The sequence below is a fragment of the Ahaetulla prasina genome, chromosome 5 (genome assembly GCF_028640845.1).
Source record: "Ahaetulla prasina isolate Xishuangbanna chromosome 5, ASM2864084v1, whole genome shotgun sequence".
NCBI lineage: Eukaryota > Metazoa > Chordata > Lepidosauria > Squamata > Colubridae > Ahaetulla > Ahaetulla prasina.
This window is the reverse complement of record NC_080543.1, coordinates 66,591,988-66,612,939: the sequence shown is the minus strand read 5'-3', so window position 1 is coordinate 66,612,939 and position 20,952 is coordinate 66,591,988. Positions and strand designations below refer to the sequence as shown.

The 20,952-nt window shown below is 36.5% G+C and overlaps 1 protein-coding gene across 1 annotated transcript in view; it reads left to right on the top strand.

The window, feature by feature from the left end:
• OTC (ornithine transcarbamylase) overlaps positions 1-20,952 on the top strand; it is a 63,974-nt gene that overhangs the window by 22,470 nt on the left and 20,552 nt on the right. The window contains exons 7-9 of the mRNA XM_058186592.1: positions 15,724-15,846; positions 17,811-17,864; positions 17,946-18,095. Of these exons, the coding sequence (XP_058042575.1) occupies positions 15,724-15,846; positions 17,811-17,864; positions 17,946-18,095 (327 nt within the window). The remainder of the gene's footprint in view (positions 1-15,723; positions 15,847-17,810; positions 17,865-17,945; positions 18,096-20,952) is intronic.

Below are 20,952 nucleotides of genomic sequence, written 5' to 3'. Positions count from 1 at the left end.
CCGCTCTCTCCTTCAACAGGAGGGGCGGGAGGACCCCCTACAAGGGCGTGCCGAGGAGTTTAACGGTTATCTATACGATAAAAGCGTTCAGCTTCGGGACGGATTGGATCAAAATTGGGTAGATCCAGGCGAGGGTTCCGAAACCCGTCTTGTTGAGGTGGTTTGGGATGATTTTGATCCTGTGACTCCCGAGGACATGGACAGGTTGCTGGGTAGGCTGAATGCCACCACATGTTTACTGGATCCGTGCCCCTCCTGGTTAGTACTGGCTACTCAGGAGGTGACACGAGGCTGGCTCCAGGGGATTACAAATGCTTCTTTGCGGGAGGGGGTCTTTCCCGCTGCCTTGAAAGAGGCGGTGGTGAGACCCCTCCTCAAGAAGCCTTCCCTGGACCCAGCTGTTTTAGGGAATTACCAGCCAGTCTCCAATCTTCGCTTCACGGTGAAGGTCGTAGAGAGTGTGGTGGCATGTCAGCTACCCCAGTACCTGGATGAAGCTGTCTATCTAGACCCGTTCCAGTCCGGCTTCCGGCCCGGATACAGTACAGAGACAGCTTTGGTCGCGCTGGTGGATGATCTCTGGAGGGCCAGGGATAAGGGTTACTCCTCTGCCCTGGTCCTATTAGACCTCTCAGCGGCTTTTGATACCATCGACCATGGTATCCTGCTGTGCCGGTTGGAGGGGTTGGGAGTGGGAGGCACCGTTTATCGGTGGTTCACTTCCTACCTCTCTGACCGGTCGCAGACGGTGTTGACAGGGGGGCAGAGATCGACTCCAAGGTGCCTCATGTGTGGGGTGGCGCAGGGGTCGATTCTCTCACCTCTCCTGTTCAACATCTATATGAAGCCGCTGGGTGAGATCATCAGAGGCTTTGGGGTGAGATACCAACTGTACGCTGATGACACTCAGCTGTACTTTTCACCCAGGCCACCCAGTGAAGCTGTCAAGTACTGTCCCGGTGTTTGGAAGCCGTCGGGTCTGGATGGGGAGGAACAGGCTCAAACTTAATCCTCCAAGGCGGAGTGGCTGTGGATGCGGCACCTCGGTACAGTCAGCTGCAGATGCGGCTGTCTATCGGGGTGAGTCATTGGCCCGATGGAAAGGTACGCAACTTGGGCGTGCTCCTGGATGATCGGTTGTCCTTTGAAGATCATTTGGCGACCGTCTCCAGGAGAGCTTTTATCAGGTTCGCCTGATCCGCCAGTTATGTCCTTCCTGGACCGGGATGCCTTATGCGGTCACTCATGCTCGTTACCTCTCGCCTGGACTATTGCAATGCTCTCTACATGGGGCTCCCTTGAAGAGCACCGGAGACTTCAGCTAGTCAGAATGCGGGGTTATTGAGGAGCGGTTGGGCTCCCACATAACACCTATCCTCGCAGACTGCACTGGCTACCTGTTGTTTTCGGGTGCGCTTCAAGGTATTGGTTACCACCTTTAAAGCGCTCCATGGCTTAGGACCGGGCTATCTACGGGACCGTCTACTGCCGGCCTCTATCTCCCATCGTCGATGCGTTCCCACAGAGAGGGACTCCTCAGGGTGCCGTCAGCCAAACAGTGTCGACTGGCGGCCCCCAGGGGGAGGGCCTTCTCTGTGGGGGCTCCGACCCTGTGGAACGAACTTCCCCTCGGACTTCGACAATTACCTGACCTTAGGACCTTTCGCCGCTAACTTAAAACTTATTTATTTCGTATGGCTGGACTAGCCTGATTTTTATCTTTATTTGATGGGTTTTTAAAGTTTTGATATTTTATGGGGGAGTATGTTATTTTAACATTTGGGCATTTAAATTAGTTTTTTAAGGGATGTTTTAACTATTGTGTATGTATGTATTTTATCTGCCTGTTCACCGCCCTGAGTCCTTCGGGAGAAGGGCAGTATACAAATTAAAATATTATATTATTATATTATATTATATGTCCAAAAGGAGTGAAACAAATAGTTATGAGAGTTGGAGTGTTGGCATCTAGCAGTACTTTTGCCTCCCTTCCCATTCTTATCAACTGGAATCTCTATCCCCGTTTATCTTATGTCATATTGGATAATATATATATGAGGAACATTTTAATGGAAACATATATTTTTTTTAAGCTGCTGGAATTAATTCAAGTTCCAAAGGCTTCACACTAATTTGTGAAGAAAAAAATAATAAGAAATGAGAAATCCAAGGGTGATTTAACACTCATATATGAAAGCTTGTATCCCTTCAGGTTATAGTACCACTATACTTTATGTGAAATAAAGTTTATATATACACTTTCTTGCTTAATTGTTTTATAAAAGTATGTATGTGAATCCACTTCCAGTTGGCTCTGCTGGTAATGGCAACGATCTCTTTGATCGCCAACCTTTGGATTGTGTTGAACCGCTAGGACAGCGACAATCGGCTGCCCAGCAGTTCGTAATTCCCCCTCTTCAGGTGAAGAAGAGGAGGTGAGTGGCAGGGGCAAAGGTAGAACTTCCACAGAACCCCTGGAGGATACCAGTGGGTTTGAAGGGTTAAGCTCCCTCAAAACTCCGAAGCGCTCCAGATCCAAGGATTTTTTCTTGCTTCGGTGGATCTAATTACCACGACCAACGCCGGGACCGATTTTAGCTTATAGAAGAAAATACCGGACGGAACAGAAATGGGAGAACTCTAACTATAAAAGCAAGTAACCAAAATCAATTCCCTGTTACTTTATTTTAAGTTTTGGAGCTGACTTTAAAGTGAAAATGGCGGCTGGTCCTTAATGAGCTAATGAGATGAAAACGAAAGTGTTAGAACTCTTACTGTTTGCTGTGTATTGCTGAAGAATTTCTGGAGACTTTTTAAAACATTGTAACAAGAAGGGGGAAGATATATTGAGACTGTTTCTTTAAAAGACTTAGAAGGTTTACAAGTAATATTAAGTTAAAGAGAAACTTTTTAAGAGATGGCTACAAAACAATTAAAGACAAATGTAACAAAAACCTCGGGAACATCTACACCGGGAGTTTCTCCAGCACACACAGCAGATACAAAACCACTAAATTTGGAAGCACTACAGGATTATTTGAAAGACTTTATGAGAGAATCCCTTAATGATGCTATGAATTTGCAAACCTCTCTGATAGAAGAAAAGCTTAAATTAATTACAGATTTATTTATTTAATTAGATTTTTATACCGCCCTTCTCCCAAGGAACTCAGGGCGGTTTACAGCCAGGTAAAACAAACAACAAGATAAATACACGATAAAATACTATTTAAAAAACTTATTCAATTTGGCTCTAATTAAGATAAATTTAAAACAATAAAACCCATTAAAATTAAAACTATATAAAATCTAAAATCCTATGCCAGTCCTGCACGAATGAACAAATATGTTTTCAGCTCGCGGCGAAAGGTTCGAAGGTCAGGAAGTTGGCGAAGTCCTGTGGGAAGTTAATTCCAGAGGGTAGGAGCCCCCACAGAGAAGGCCCTTCCCCTGGGGGCCGCCAGCCGACATTGCTTGGCAGACGGCACTCTGAGGAGTCCCTCTCTGTGAGAGCGCATGGGTCGGTGGGAGGCAATCAGTAACAGTAGGCGGTCCTGCAGATAACCCGGCCCTAAGCCATGGAGCGCTTTAAAGGTAGTAACCAGCACCTTGAAGTGCACCCGAAAGACCACAGGTAGCCAGTGCAGCCTGCGCAGGAGTAGTGTCACATGGGAGCCATGAGCGGTGATGAAATGTCAGAGATGAAAAATCAGATGTTAAAAATCCAAATTGGAAATAATAAAATAAAATAAACCAAGGAAGGTTTGGTGTCAGCTGTACAGGGTTTGGCATCAAATGTGATTTTATTGGAGGACGAAGTAGAAGAAATAAAGAAAGTTAATTTAAAATTGGAAAATAAGATTGAGGTAGTTCAAAGTAAAATGGATAAAGTAGATGATGAAATTGTTTTGGTACAATATAGAGCTATGGAATTTGCTTTAAGAATACAGGGCCTAAAAGAAAATAAACAAGAGAATTTGTGGGAATTTTTTTCTGAGGTCTTTGCGGAGATTTTGGCAGTTCGCCCAGCAGATGTGGCTTTTCAAATTGATAAAATTTATCGTGTGAATTCCAGAATAGCAAGACAAAGAAATTTTCCGAGAGACATTGTTATTTATTTTAATACCAGAACAGTGAGAAATGAGATTTTACAAGCTTCTTTTAAAGGAGAAAAGGTTCAAGTCGCTGGCCAAGAAATCTTAATACTAAAGGAAATTCCCCCAAGAATGCTGAGAGGCAGGAAGGAATTTGCTTTCTTGGTGAATGAACTTAAAAAATGTCAGATTGAGTACAGATGGGATATTCCAACTGGTATAATAGTTTATTATGAAGGAAAAGCACATTGTCTTAATACAGTTGGCAAAGCAAGAGAGTTTCATGCTTATGTGCTCAAAGCTGGAAGTCCACCATCATCAGATGATAGGAGAAAGGAAGGTGAAATTAAGGAAAAAGAAGTGATAGTGATGGAAGAAGATCTTTTACAAGTGCTGGATGCCTCTAAGACGGGATCAGAGATTCCAAGAGAGCAAAGGCTGACAAGAGTGGCTGTCAAACGTAAGGAACAAGAAGAAAAGGCCCAACAGGCTCAACTTGCAACTACTAAGACAGAAGCAGTGGGAGGAGCAAGGCACTGGGAGGACCAAAAAAAAATATGATTTGCGGCTGTTGCTTCAAAGTTTCCGATTGCTGGTAATGGCAATTAGATTTTTATCATGGAATGTTAGTGGTTTAAACTCACCACAAAAGAGAAAAAAGATATTTCATCATTTGAAGCAATTTAAAAATGACATTGTATGTTTACAAGAAACACATATTAGAATACCAGATCAGAAAAGAAGAATGGACTAGTTGTTTATATAAAGAATAATTCAACTGCAACATTAATTGAGGCAGTTAATCAAGGAAGATATATTGCCATTGAACTTTTATTGGAGGGGAGAAAAAAGATACTTTTAATAGGAGTTTATGCGCCAAACCAACATCAAGAGAAGTTTTATAAGTTTTTACACAAAAGAATAACGTTTTGGAATTATAAAACTCATATTCTAATGGGTGATTGGAATGGAGTGATGGATATTCAGAAGGATAAAAGAAGTCTCAGAAATATTTCAAGTCGTGTCAAATTGCCAAAGGCCTTTGATATGATGGAAGATTTAGAATTGAGAGATGTATGGCAAGAATGTAATGAGGAAGAGAGAGATTTTACTTTTTTTTCTGATAGACAACAATCATTTTCTAGGATTGATTTTATTTTAACCACTAACGATTTGTTTTACAGAGTGAAAAACACTAAAATTTGTTCCAGAACTTTGTCTGATCATAGCCCAGTTTGGATTGAACTTGATCGAGAAAAGGAGGCCAGAAGGTCGTGGAGGATGAATGAGAATTTGTTTAAATATGAACAAAATGTAAATGAATGTAAAATCCAAATGAAAGAATTTTTTTCTTTGAATATGGACAAGGGGAGACCTATAGAAATAGTTTGGGATGCAAGTAAGGCTTATATGAGAAGAATTTTATTGGATATGAATAATAAATATAGAAATAGATTGCAGAAAAAGCAAAAGGAATCAGAAGAGGAAATTAAAAGGAAGGGGCAGTTATTGGTATGTAATCCAGGAGATAAAAAAATAAAAGAATCGAGGACTTCCTGGTTGGCTCTGTTGTCAATGGAGGTGATCTGTTTGATCACCAACCTCTGGATCGTGTTGGACCGCTAAGACAGCGACAATCAGCTGTGCAGCGGTTCGAAATTCCCCCCTCTTCGGACGAAGAAGAGGAGGTGAGCGAAAGAAGCAGAGGTAGAGCTTCCCTAGAACTCCTGGAAGACACCAGGGGGCTCGAAGGGTTAAGCCCCCTCAGAACGTCAAAGCGCTCTAGATCTGAGGCTTTTTTCCTGCTTTGGCAGGCCTAATTGCCGCGACCAACTGCCGGGACCAATTTTAACTTAAAGAAGAAAATACCGGACTGAACAGAAACAGGAGAGCTCTAACTATAAAAGCGAGTAATTAAATCAATTCCCTGTTGTTATTTTTTTAAGTTTTGGAGTTGACTTTAAAGCGAAAATGGCGGATGTTCTTTAATGAGCTACGCAGTTGAAAACGAAGGTGTTACAATTCTCACTGTTTGCTGTTTATTGCTGAAGACCAGCTGGAGATTTTTTAAAACATTGTAATGAGAAGGGAGAAGAGATATTGAGACTGTTTTTTTTAAAAAAAGACTTTAAGTTAAAATTAAGTTAACATTAAGTTAAAGAGAAATTTTAAGAGATGGCAGCAAAACAATTAAAAACAACTTTAAAACCCCAGGAACATCAACACCGGGAGTCTCTCCAGCACATACAGCAGATACAAAATCACTAAATTTGGAAGCACTTCAGGATAATCTGAAAGATTTTATGAAAGAATCTCTTAATGATGCTATGAATTTGCAAACTTCTCAGATAGAAGATAAGTTTAAATTAATTACAGAAGAAATGTCAAAGATGAAAAAACAGATGTTAGAAATTCAAATTGGAAATAAAGAAGTCAAAGAAGGTTTGGTGTCAGCAGTACAGGGTCTGGCATCAAATGTGATTTCACTGGAGCAGGAAGTAGAAGAAATAAAGAAAGTTAATTTAAAATTGGAAAATAAGATTGAGGTAGTTCAAAGTAAAATGGATAAAGTTGATGATGAAATTGTTTTGGTACAATATAGAGCTATGGAACTTGCTTTACGAATACGTGGTCTGAAAGAACATAGACAAGAGAATTTGAAGCAAATTTTTTCTGAGGCTTTTGCGGAGATTTTGGCAGTTTGCCCAGCAGATGTGGCTTTTCATATTGACAAAATTTATCATGTGAATTCCTGGATAGCAAGACAAAGAAATCTTCCGAAAGACATTGTTATTTATTTTACTACTAGAACAGTGAGAAATGAGATTTTACAAGCTTTTTTTAAAGGAGATAAGATTCAAGCGGCTGGCCAAGATATTTTAATACTAAAGGAAATTCCCCCCAAAATGTTGAGAGGTAGGAAGGAGTTTGCTTTTTTGGTGAACGAACTTAAAAAACGTCAGATTGAGTATAGATGGGATATTCCAACTGGTATAATAGTTTACTATGAAGGGAAAGCACATCGTCTTAATACAGTCAGTAAAGCATGAGAGTTTTATGCCTATGTGCTTAAAGCTGGAAGTCCACCATCCATAACATCTTGGGATTATAAAACTTATATATTAATGGGTGATTTGAATGGAGTGATGGATATCCAGAAAGATAAAAGAAGTCTTAGAAATATTTCCAATCGTGTAAAACTGCCAAAGGCCTTCTTTGATTTGATGGAAGATTTAGAATTGAGAGATGTATGGCGAGAACGCAATGAAAAAGAGAGAGATTTTACATTTTTTTCTGACAGACATCAATCTTTTTCTAGGATTGATTTTATTTTAACTTTGGAAATATTACTGAGCAATGTACGTGGTTTAGATCGAATAAAAAGAATTAGAATTAAAAATCAAGATTATAAGTTAAGAGTGTTTGCAGATGACCTGGTTGTTACTTTATCTCAACCAACACATTCAGCTATATATTTAAAGGAGACAATTGATCAGTATAGTAAGGTATCTGGGTTTAAAGTGAATCAACAGAAGACAAAAATTTGTTCTAGAACTTTGTCTGATCATAGCCCAGTTTGGATTGAGCTAGATCGGGAAAAGGAGGCCAGGAGGTCGTGGAGGATGAATGAGAACTTATTTAAATACGAACAAAATGTAAATGAATGTAAAATTCTAATGAAGGAATTTTTTTCTTTGAATATGGATAAAGGGACACCTATAGAGATAGTTCGGGACACCAGCAAGGCATATATGAGGGGAATTTTATTAGAGATGAATAATAAATATAGAAATAGATTGCACAAAAGGCGAAAAGAATTAGAAGAGGAAATTAAAAGGAAGGAGCAGTTATTGGTAAATAAAATAAAAGAGTCTATTTATTTATTTATTTATTTATTTATTTATTTATTATTTAGATTTATATACTGCCCTTCTCCCGAAGGACTCAGGGCGGTGTACAGCCAGATTAAAAAACAGTACAATATACAAATTAAAACAAAAATTAAAATAACATATTCTATAAATGGCCGAAAATTTAAAAGAAATTTGAATAAAATTTATAAATAAATTAAAATTATTAAAATTCAAAAGTTTAAAAAATTAAGCCAGTTTGGATAAAACAATAATTATAAAGGTAAGGTCATATTGAGAAAACCAGAAGTTCTAGATATTAACAGAGAATTTTAGACATTGTTTAGAGGCATTTGAAGATTTTGAATCTAGGCATAAACAGATCTAAGTCAAGATGGAGAAAGGTTAACAACATTGAAGAAATTAAAGACCACAGGTAGCCATTGCAGACTCGCAGATGGTGTTATACATGATTTAAAGAGAGCTGATGAAAACTGAAGATGATTTGTAGCTCATGAGACCATTGCAATAATCCAGCAAATGACAAGAGCGTGAGGATGCATAAGGCCTCGAAGGAAGGCAGATATAACCAGGCGGAGTAAAATTAGACAAATGGTCTTCAAATGACATGATCCAGGAGAACACCAAGTTGGATTTCTGTTCCAATGACTGGAAAGTGAAGAGCTGGCATCCACAGATTTAGGGATTGAGCTTGAGTCTGTTTCTATCCAGAGAGGCTTAGAAAGATTGACAGTTTCTTATGGTATGCATGTCAGACAGCTAATAAAGCCACTGATGAAGTCATATAGATGTTGAACAGGAGAAGAGAATGAGGCAAAACAAGAAGCAGATCTTTAACATGAACTCAGAAAGGAGGAGAACCACCGAAATTTTGATGATTGATCAAACAGTCCAGATTAAAATTATATCTGGTATCAATGTGATAACAAATGGGAAATAACCAGCCACCAATAACCAGATTGTTGGTATGTGAGGCTGGATTGGTATCAAAGCCGCTGGTATCAAAGCCGCTGGTATCAAAGCTGATGACAAATGCAGAAACAATCCAGGGATATCAAGTGATAGGCCGCTGGTATCAAAGCCGCTGGTATCAAAGCCGCTGATGACAGGTGAGAAGATCCAGACCAAAGTCATAAGAGTCAGTAGGTCACAGATGTATGCTGGTATCAAAGCCGCTGATGACAGAAGCTGATGATGAAAACCATGATGTGGGTGAAGCAGAAGCGATGAGATTTAGCAAAAGATAAAATGATATATGCTATTGATATGTAATAGAAGAGGTTGTTTTGCTGGAAAGATGACATATAGGGCTCAGGTATGTGATGATTGGATAGAGGAAAAGACAGATGAAATTAAAGATTATTGTATGTGTAGAAGAAGAATATATATAAGATATATAAGAATATATATCTTAATTAAATATATTAAGAGGTCAATTTAATATGTTAATGGCGGATCAGGTGGCAACTAATTTACAATATGCAAAACACAATTTGTTTAATAATTCTAATAAACCTGGAAGGTGGTTAGCATATTTATTAAGAAAGAAACAGAAATAACGTATAATTGATAGAATAGAATATAGAGGTAAGGAAATATATCAGCAAAACTTGATAAAAAAAGCTTTTTTAGAATTTTATACTAAGTTATGTGCCAGAGATATGATTAATGATAAAGGTATAGATAGGTATTTACAAGACCAAAGTATTTTTGAAATTACAGTAGATCAAAGGGAAGAGCTGAACCAATTAATTACTTCAGAGGAAATAGTGTTTGCAATTAAGCAGCTTAAAGCGAACAAAGCACCAGGTACAGATGGCTTAACAACTACTTATTATAAAAATTTACAAAATGAGATGATTGAACCACTTAAGGAGCTATTTAATAGAATACAAAGGAGGAGAAGCTCTCATGGAGGACAGCTTTTATTTCATTAATACCTAAAGAAGATCGAGATGGTGTGAAATGGAATATGTTTTATGTTATATTTTAGATTATGTTTGTTAGTTACAATACCCTGTATTCTTTTCTGGGGGTCTGGGAGAGGAAATGAAGGAAGATTATAAATTGATTGATTGCCATTGTACAGGAATAATGGTAGAATTAAACAAATTGGAATGGTGTAAAGTCGGGACTGCTCGGTAACCACTCCCGAAGGGAAAGGGTAAGGAAAGAGGAGTAAAGAAGGAAGAAAGTAGGTAGGCAGGTAGGTAGGTAGGAAAGAAGGGAGGGAGAAGAAAGGATAGGAGGAGGAGAAGGAGGAGAAGATAGAGGATTAGAAAGGATGGTAGTGAGAAGTGGGAAAGAGGAGGGGAAGTAGGAAAGTGAGGAGAAGGATGGTGGGGAAAGTCGAAGAAGGATGAGAAGGGTAGAAAGGATTAAGGGAGGGAGTGGCGGTCGAGCAGCCCTGATTAATCATAATTTGAGTATAGGATCGATTGTTGGATAAGTGATTGTATTGTACACTGGTCAAATTGTGAGAATTATTATGGAAAATAAAAAATTTTGCCCTGGAAAAAAATAAAATAAAAGAGTCAATAAATATATTAAGAGGTCAATTTAATATGATGATGGCAGATCAGGTGGCAACAAATTTACAATATGCAAAGCATAACTTTTTAAATAATGCTAATAAGCCTGGAAGGTGGTTAGCATATTTATTAAGGAAGAAACAGAAATAACGTATAATTGATAGAATAGAATATAGAGGTAAGGAAATATATCAGCAAAACTTGATAAAAAAAGCTTTTTTCGAATTTTATACTAAGTTATGTGCCAGAGATATGATTAATGATAAAGGTATAGATAGGTATTTACAAGACCAAAGTATTTTTGAAATTACAGTAGATCAAAGGGAAGAGCTGAACCAATTAATTACTTCAGAGGAAATAGTGTTTGCAATTAAGCAGCTTAAAGCGAACAAAGCACCAGGTACAGATGGCTTAACAACTACTTATTATAAAAATTTACAAAATGAGATGATTGAACCACTTAAGGAGCTATTTAATAGAATACAAATGGGAGGAGAAGTCCCTCCCTTGTGGAAAACAGCTTTTATTTCATTAATACCTAAAGAAGATCGAGATGGTACTAAACCAGAGAATTATAGGCCAATATTGCTTTTAAATACTGATAAGATATTTGCTAAGATATTAGCGAATAGATTGATGCCATTGATGACTCAAATAATACGCAATGATCAAACAGGATTTATCAAGGGAAGGCAGATGAGATATAATATGAGACAAATTGTAAATTTACTTGAATATTTGGAAAGAAACAGCCAGGTCTCAGCAGCACTCTTTTTTCTGGATGCGGAAAAAGCTTTCGATAGATTGGATTGACAGTTTTTATTTAAAGTAATAGAAAAAATGCAATTTGGGGATTACTTTATTCAAGCAATTAAGGCTATATACTGAAAGCAAACAGCACAAATAATAGTAAATGGTGGATTAACAGAATCTTTTAAGATTGAGAAAGGGACTAGACAAGGATGTCCTTTGTCACCGTTATTATTTATTTTAACTTTGGAAATATTACTGAGCAATGTACGTGGTTTAGATCGAATAAAAAGAATTAGAATTAAAAATCAAGATTATAAATTAAGAGTGTTTGCAGATGACCTGGTTGTTACTTTATCTCAACCAACACATTCAGCTATATATTTAAAGGAGACAATTGATCAGTATAGTAAGGTATCTGGGTTTAAAGTGAATCAACAGAAGACAAAAATGATAATTAAAAATATGAATATACACCAAAAAGAAGAACTAGAAAGAATAACCAGATATGAAGTAGTTAAAAAGGTTAAATACTTAGGAGTATATATTACAGCATCGAATGTGAAATTATATAAAATAACTATGAAGTATTGTGGCGGAAAGTAATTAAAGAAATGGAGAATTGGAAGAAGTTACAATTATCATTGTTGGGAAGAGTGGCAGCTATAAAAATGAATGTTTTGCCTAGATTTTTATTTTTGTTTCAAATGATACCAATAGTGAAGAAAGATGCAAATTTACAGGAATGGCAAAAAGGGATTAGTAATTTTGTATGGAAGGGTAAAAAGCCGAGAATAAAGTTAAAAATAATGCAAGATGTTAGGGAAAGAGGGGATTTAAAAATGCCTAATTTGAAATTTTATTATGAAGCAGTCGCCTTATCTTTAATTTCTGATTGGATTAATTTAACAGAGGAAAGGGTTTTGAATATAGAAGGTTATGGTGTGTTATATGGTTGGCATGCATATGTATTATATGATAAGAAAATTGATAAGACATTTAAGAATAGTATGGTTAGAAGTGCTTTGTTGAGGGTTTGGAAGAAATATCAATATAAGTTAGATGGTAAAATACCAATATGGGCAATCCCTAGACATATGATAGAGAATATAAATATACTCCAAAAAGTGGTGGTTATTACCTATAAAGAGCTTTTGATTATGGAAAAGGGGGAATTACAATTAAAATCTAGGGAGAAATTAAGGGATGAAGGGAGGAATTATATGTGCTTTCAGTATGGACAACTGTAAACTAGATGGAAAATAGATCAGAAAATTGGTATAAGGCAAAGTGATGATAATTTGGAAAAACAAATAAAAGATCAAGGTCAACAGCATATAAAGAGATTATATAATGTGTTGGTAGAAATTGATTCAGAAACGGAGTTGATTAAAGATTGTATGGTAAGATGGGCACAAAATTTTCAACAACCTATAATGTTAGAAACATGGGAAAAAAATTGGGTGAGGAATGTTAAATTTACACAAGCACAAAACTTAAGGGAAAATTTTTATAAAATGTTTTATAGATGGCATTTAGATCTGAAAAAACTGTCGTGTATGTACCCAAATGTGAAAGCAAAATGTTGGAGATGTGATTCTGAGGATGCTACTTATTATCATATATGGTGGACTTGCAAAAAACTTAAAGCTTTTTGGATTAAAATATGGTGGATTATGCAGAACATTTTGAAAAAGAAGATCAAGTTTGCTCCATAGTTCTTTTTATTAGGAATAATTCCAGATTGTACTGTTATAGAGACTAAATTGATTTTGAACAATAACTGCTGCGAGATTATTGATTGCACAATATTGGAAGAAAGAAGATTTACCTACAATTGGAGAATGGACTAGTAAAGTATCAAATTTAGCAGAAATGGCAAAAATTTCTGCCTACTTGAAAGACTATACACAAGAAAAATATAATTTGGAATGGAGAAAGTGGATCGATTATATTCAAAATAAGTATCAGATTAAAAGATACCAATTAGTTTTTGAGTGAAGTTAGGATTTGTTTTGTATTAATATGTTTAAGAATGAAGGGAATTGATAGTCTGAAGGTGTGAAATGACTGAGGATTATGTTTTATGTTTTATTTTAGATTATGTTTGTTAGATATCATACCCTGTATTCTGTTCTGGGAGGGAAAATGGGTGGGGGAAGGGGGAAGATTGTAAATTGATTGATTGCCATTGTACTGGAATGATTGTAGAACTAAACAAGTTTATTTATTTTTATTTTATTTATTTATTTTTATTTTATTTTATTTATTTTGTCACAACAATATATGTAAGTATCATACAGAAAGGTTATATAGTATATAAACATATATGTGAGTAAATATTAGGAGGTATAAGCATATATATATATAGGAAGAAGAAAAGAAAAACAATAGGATAGGAACGGTAGCCACGTTTGTCCGCTTATGCACACCCCTTATGATCCTCTTAGGAATGGGGTGAGGTCAATAGTAGAAAGTTTTAGGATAAAGTTTTTAGGATTATGGGAAGAGACCACAGAGTCAGGTAAAGTGTTCCAAACACTGATGATTTTGTTACAGAAGTCATATTTTCTGCAGTCTATTAAAGCGCTGGGATGGTGTAAAGCCGGGGCTGTACAGCAACCACTCCAGAAGGGAAAGGGTAGGGAGAGAGGAGTAGAAAGAAGGAAGAAAGTAGGTAGGTAGGTAGGTAGGTAGGAAAGAAGGGGTGGGGAAGGATAGGAGGAGAAAAAGGAGGGGAAGAGAGAGGGTTAGAAAGGACGGAAGTGAGAAGTGAGAAGGAGGAGAGGAAGTAGGAAAGTGAAGAGGAGGAAGGATGGGGAAAGTAGAAGAAGTTAGAGAAGGGTAGAAAGTATCAAGGAAGGGAGTGGTGGCTGAGCAGGCCCGATTGAGCATAATTTGAGTTTAGGATCGATTGTTGGATAAGTGATTGTACCGTACACTGGTTAAATTGTTGGAATTATTATGGAAAATAAAAAACTTTTTTGAAAAGTTTTTAATGATCTAGTAACCACTTGCTGCTTAAAATTACAGTCATTCCTTTGAATGGATGAATCAATCAAATTATCTTTGACTGGATGTCTTTCAGTGCATGAAAAAAAAAGCAAGAACATCCCTGCAGGATACCAAAAATCTCTGCACTGCAGAAGACACTGAAGCCTTTCCCAGGCATCCATGTATTGAGATTGAGTTTTTTCCCATAATAAATATAGATGAAGAGCTAATGGAACAACTATATAGTAATACCGTGAAGTAGCAAATACTCTTAATTGAAAATGAGAAGCAGTCAGCCTACTTAAGATGCTTTAAAAGTATACCATCATGTAATTTCATAATGTAGAATTAATTAAGCCGTTTTCATATTTTCTATTTTTCTGGTATCTTTTTGTCTACTGTAGTTTTCACCTTTATAGTATATTTCATGGTCAAGGATTGATATGTTTTCAGTTATCACATGATTTACTTTTTTTCAGGAATTCACTGCCTATTTGCTAATAAATCTTCATATAAGTTACCCTTTGGAATACCTACATTATCAACCATATCTCTCTTTTTTTCTTAGATTCTGGGATGTGATAGATTCTGGGACAGTGCAGTGGAAATTACTGTTTGGCTTCCATCATCTGATATAACTTTGTCTATGTGTTGAGGGATTAGAAAATATCTTTTTATTGGCTAGCAATGGCTATTAGAATTATCTAAGGCTATTATCCCAAAGATGCTTTTTTCAAAAGGCAACTGGACTTTCTGGTTTTTCTTTGAAGACGTTTCACTTCTCATCCAAGAAGCTTCTTCAACTCTGACTGGATGGTGGGGAATGGAAGGATTTATACTCCCTGCAGACAGCTGTTCATTTGTATTCTTTTAGCGAATCTTTAAGGTCACCTGGAGGTTTGGATGAGAAGCCAAAGAAAAACCAGAAACTCCAGTTGCCTCTTGAAAAAAGCATATTTGGGACATCCATGAACTGGATGACTGAGAATCTCCATAAAGACTAAGGCTATTATGCTAACAGAATTTCAAACAAACAAACAAACAAACAAACAAATAAATAGCTAGCTAGCTAGCTATTGCAAGGTTAAATATGATTTTCCATTTATTGTTATAACAATAATGTATTGATTCAGCCTTGGCTAAAATAGTAATTCATTAACAATAATGAATAATAATGAATACCAATAGTTATAACAATAATTGTATTAACAAAATATAATACCCTGTAATGAAATAAAGAAAAGCATGTAAAAGTTAGATTGACAACATATAGACCTAAACCAATATTTATTGTCAATTTTTACCTGTAATTTATGATTAAAATATTATTCAGATTTAACTAATATGCAGTACTATTGCTATATTATGCATATTAACTTTTTCCTTCTTGCTCCTTATCTCAAAAGATTCCAATTTCTATATTCTTTCTCTCTTTCCTTCTCTTCCTCTCTCTTTCTTTGTTTTATTTATTTTTGGGGATAGGAACATTATAGGTCCTTGAATGGATTGACCCTCAGTTGGATAGGTGATGGAAACAATGTTCTAAACTCTATTCTGTTGAGTGCTGCTAAATTTGGGATGAATCTTCATATTGCTACTCCAAAGGTAAGGGAATTTTACTGTTATAAATAGAACTCAGATTGTGATGCTTCAATGTTTAAAAGATTTTAAACATTGTATGAGATGTACAGGTAACATTTATTTTTTTGCCTACTACATCTAGTCATGGAGTTTAACTATGAGGAACTTGGTGGAACAGAAATAATGTAAAAGAGAGCATATTATAACTTTTGTCCATATTTTTCGAATATGACTTGCAAATATTTGCTACCATTCACCTTATTCCCTTTGAACAGCCTTCACCCAAAATGGACTTTCCAAATATGCTACTATAACTCAAGATTATCATCCTCAGGATACTGTATTAGGAAAGCAGAGAGAATGGAGAGGAAGAACTCTTATTAAGTTTCAGTATTACTGACGGAAAGGGAATTTAGTTTCTGCTTTTTATCCTTCCCTTCCCCCCTCCTCCTCCACTGTGTATTTTGTATCTGAATGTGAATCGGAATAAATCAGCTCATTTACTTAACACAGGGTATACCACAAGATTACAGGTACTCCTCCGGTTATGATAGCAATTGGTACCAGGATTGCCATTGCTAAGTGATGCAATTGTAAATCACAATCTTAAACGACTGCATCACTTAGCAAAGGTAATCCAGGCAGTCCCAATTATTATCTTAAGTAAAGACAGTGGGTTGTTATGGGAGAAGCATCAGGAGTCTGGAGGAGGGTGCCACAAGGGAATGGGAAAGACCTTGGGAAGCCTGAGACAGGCTATACATAAGCGGGTGTGTGTGTGCTATAGTCCGGCACAAGTGATGCAAGTGCAGGGAAGGAGGGTGCAATGTAGTCATTAAGTGGAAAGTGACAGTAGTCCCAGGTAAGAAGTGTGGGGTACCACAGGGGTAGGGATGACTTTGGGAGGCCTGGCGGAGGCCACGCATGAGTTGGAATGGATGATGCAGTTCAGCCCATACAATGAGAATGAGGGAGGAAGGTGCTGATGGGTGTGTGTAAGCACAGGGGAACTAGGGAAGGAGGGCACCGAGTGCATATGAGCACAGGGAGGCCAGAAAAGAAGGGCATAGGATGCATGCAAGCATATGTCCAAAAGCAGGGAGGCCCAAGAAAGCATGGTGGGATACAGGAATGCGGGGGGGTGGGGGGGGGCGGGCATACAAGAGTGACTTGCAACTTTCCCTGCTCACTTCCTTATTAACTTAAAGCTGTCAATAAAGGCTGCAAATAATAGTCATGTGACTGTGGAACATTGCTGCAACCATTGTAAACATGAGGTGGTTGCCAAGCATCTGAATTGTAATCACATGACTGGGGTGCTCCAATGGCTGGGATTTTGAGGACCAGTACTAAGTACCACTCATCCAGAGTCTTTGCAATTTCTAATGGACAGGGGGTCCTGCTGAATGAGAGGTCAGTAAGCAAAGACTACTGTACAGATGTCCAGAAATGATTCTATACAGCAAGAACTTTAACCACTTGATAAAAAAGATAGAATGATTTATTAAACTCTGTCCACCGTCTAGTCATCTTCCAGTTCAAACCATAACCAAAATAGCCCCATCTTTAACATTGTACTTGAAAAAAAAAGACTATTGGCATTATATAATAGTAACAACCTACCACTTGAACATGACAGTCCTTGAAGAAGGGTGGGAAGAATTATATTTGAAGACATGCCACTTATTGTATATGTAGAAAGCCCACCTTAAATGTGTCCAGTACCTACCTATCATCCAGGCAACTGTAATGAAAACTAGAGAATTATTTTATTTCCCGATAGACACTTATTAGGGAACAAACTTTAATTTGGTATAAGTTAAATTGTGACATAACTCACATTTCAGCATATCCTTTCCCTTTTACCCTGCTATTTGGGAGAGGCCATTACAAGGCTAGACATTTTATAATTAGGCCATTTTCAGAATGTTAAAGAAGTTTTTATCAGTATTAGATCATATTGTAATATTTTTCTTCTCATTTGATAGGGTTTTGAACCAGATCCCACAGTAATCAAAATAGCTGAAGAATATTCTATAAAGGTATGAGCATTACACTTTAAAATGTGATTTCTAGTCTACAGCATGTTAACTTAGCATACCTCTTTTCCTTTATTTGATTAGTATGGCACCAAATTGCTTCTGACAACTAACCCATTGGAAGCTGCCAAGGGGGCCAGTGTTTTAATTACAGACACATGGATAAGTATGGGGCAAGAAGAAGAGAAACAAAAGAGGCTAAAGGCTTTCCAAGGTTATCAAATAACAATGGAGGTAAAATATATTTTTCTGTGGTTTATTTGTTCTTAAAAATTAGCTTCAAAAATACCACTAAGGATTTGCTAACTTATTTAACTAATTAAATGAGATATTTATTTTGATAAAACTTTCAGTTATTCTGAAGAAACTGTGCAATGCCACAAGAATGACCAGCTCCTATTAAGGTGAAGAAGAGACTAAAAATTAATCTAATCTAGTTTGAAGATGCCCCTTGGGAAGTTTTGCTGTCCAATTTGAATCCAATCTTATATTTGACAGTATGCAATAATTAAATATTAGGCCATGTGTTTTGGGCAGTAAATTTATTGCACCTATAATGTTTAGATTTATACGAGTTAGAACTTGCACAGATTAGAAACTAAGTTTACCTAAAGACAGAACCTTTTTTAAAACAAGTAAAATTTCTTTATACACTTGATATCCTGTATCTATATCATATGGATATGGCAAAAAGTAAGAGATATCTGTTCTTCACAATATGGGGTAATTTTCCATCTCCCTTAGTAAAGTGTAATAAATCATGGATTATTAAATACATGGAATGCATATGGATAGAGGAATAGATTCCACTGTAACAGGGCAACCCAGGGGTGGGGGGGTAGGGGGTTGGGAACCTACAGTATATTAGTTCTAAACGCATCAAGATTCTAATATAAAGTATTGGCAATTTTCTAATCTGAAAACTAAATTAGTATTATGTGAAACATGAGGTAAATGTATATTTCATATATAAAGCTAAAGCTTATTTTACTTCTATCAACTCTGTATAATGATTTTAATGAGTATAAACATGCTCTGTTTATTGAACATTTTGTAGATTTTGGATTGCTTGTACCAAGCTGGGTAATATTTTTCTTATTAACAGATGTGCAGTATGTGTTTATTTTACCTTCTAAATTTCACTGCCTATTTGTAAAATCTTCTGATTAAACCATGCTAATACACTTAATGCATTTGTTTTTAAAAATCAGGTAGTATGTTTCTGTATATTAACTTAGCATACCTCTTTTCCTTTATTTGATTAGTATGGCACCAAATTGCTTCTGACAACTAATCCATTGGAAGCTGCCAAGGGGGCCAGTGTTTTAATTACAGACACATGGATAAGTATGGGGCAAGAAGAAGAGAAACAAAAGAGGCTAAAGGCTTTCCAAGGTTATCAAATAACAATGGAGGTAAAATATATTTTTCTTTCATTCTGTGGTTTATTTGTTCTTAAAAATTAGCTTCAAAAATACCACTAAGGATTTGCTAACTTATTTAACTAATTAAATGAGATATTTATTTTGATAAAACTTTCAGTTATTCTGAAGAAACTGTGCAATGCCACAAGAATGACCAGCTCCTATTAAGGTGAAGAAGAGACTAAAAATTAATCTAATCTAGTTTGAAGATGCCCCTTGGGAAGTTTTGCTGTCCAATTTGAATCCAATCTTATATTTGACAGTATGCAATAATTAAATATTAGGCCATGTGTTTTGGGCAGTAAATTTATTGCACCTATAATGTTTAGATTTATACGAGTTAGAACTTGCACAGATTAGAAACTAAGTTCACCTAAAGACAGAACCTTTTTTAAAACAAGTAAAATTTCTTTATACACTTGATATCCTGTATCTATATCATATGGATATGGCAAAAAGTAAGAGATATCTGTTCTTCATAATATGGGGTAATTTTCCATCTCCCTTAGTAAAGTGTAATAAATCATGGATTATTAAATACATGGAATGCATATGGATAGAGGAATAGATTCCACTGTAACAGGGCAACCCAGCGGTGGGGGGGTAGGGGGTTGGGAACCTACAGTATATTAGTTCTAAACGCATCAAGATTCTAATATAAAGTATTGGCAATTTTCTAATCTGAAAATTAAATTAGTATTATGTGAAACATGAGGTAAATGTATATTTCATATATAAAGCTAAAGCTTATTTTACTTCTATCAACTCTCATATTAATGATTTTTTTAATGAGTATAAACATGCTCTGTTTATTGAACATTTTTTGTAGATTTTGGATTGCTTGTACCAAGCTGGGTAATATTTTCTTATTAACAGATGTGCAGTATGTGTTTATTTTACCTTCTCTAAATTTCACTGCCTATTTGTAAAATCTTCTGATTAAACCATGCTAATACACTTAATGCATTTGTTTTTTTAAAAAATCAGGTAGTATGTTTCTGTATATTAAAATAGAATCTGGGACCTTCATTTTAAATTTTGGATGCAGTTGCATTTACCTGTTCGAGATGGATGAGCAATCTGATAGTAGTCTTAGATCCTCAGCTCATGCTCAAAAGCAGTGCCAGCTTTAACTAAGAATATCTTTGCACATCTGGGGACCTTGTTGCATCCATTCTTGGATAAGTAACCCCTTGAGATGGTCATTTGTGTTTTAATCATCTCATGGTTGGACTATTGATAGGTGCTTTACATGGGAGTGCTCTTAAAGACCAGTTAGAATCTACATCTTGTCCAGAATGCAACAATTTGGATAGTGATGGACAGGTCTTGGTATGCACACGTAACACTATTGCATGACCTGCACTGGTTGTGTGTAAATTTCCAAGCCCAATTCCAAGTGTTAATTATCATCTTGAAAGCATTTCATGACACAGGGCCTGGTTATTTTAGGACCACCTATCTTCCATGGTTTCGGACCATCCAATATAGAACATATGACTGTTGGAAGAAATATCCATCTGGGTTCAGTTCCAAGTGGGGACAAAGACACTGGAAACATGGAGACTGCTTGGAAAGATGGTTTAATGGTGGTCAGGATCACATGGCTTGAGATCCTGAACAGAAAAGGGCCCGAGATCCTGTGTGCTCCCTGGTTTTATGATTTT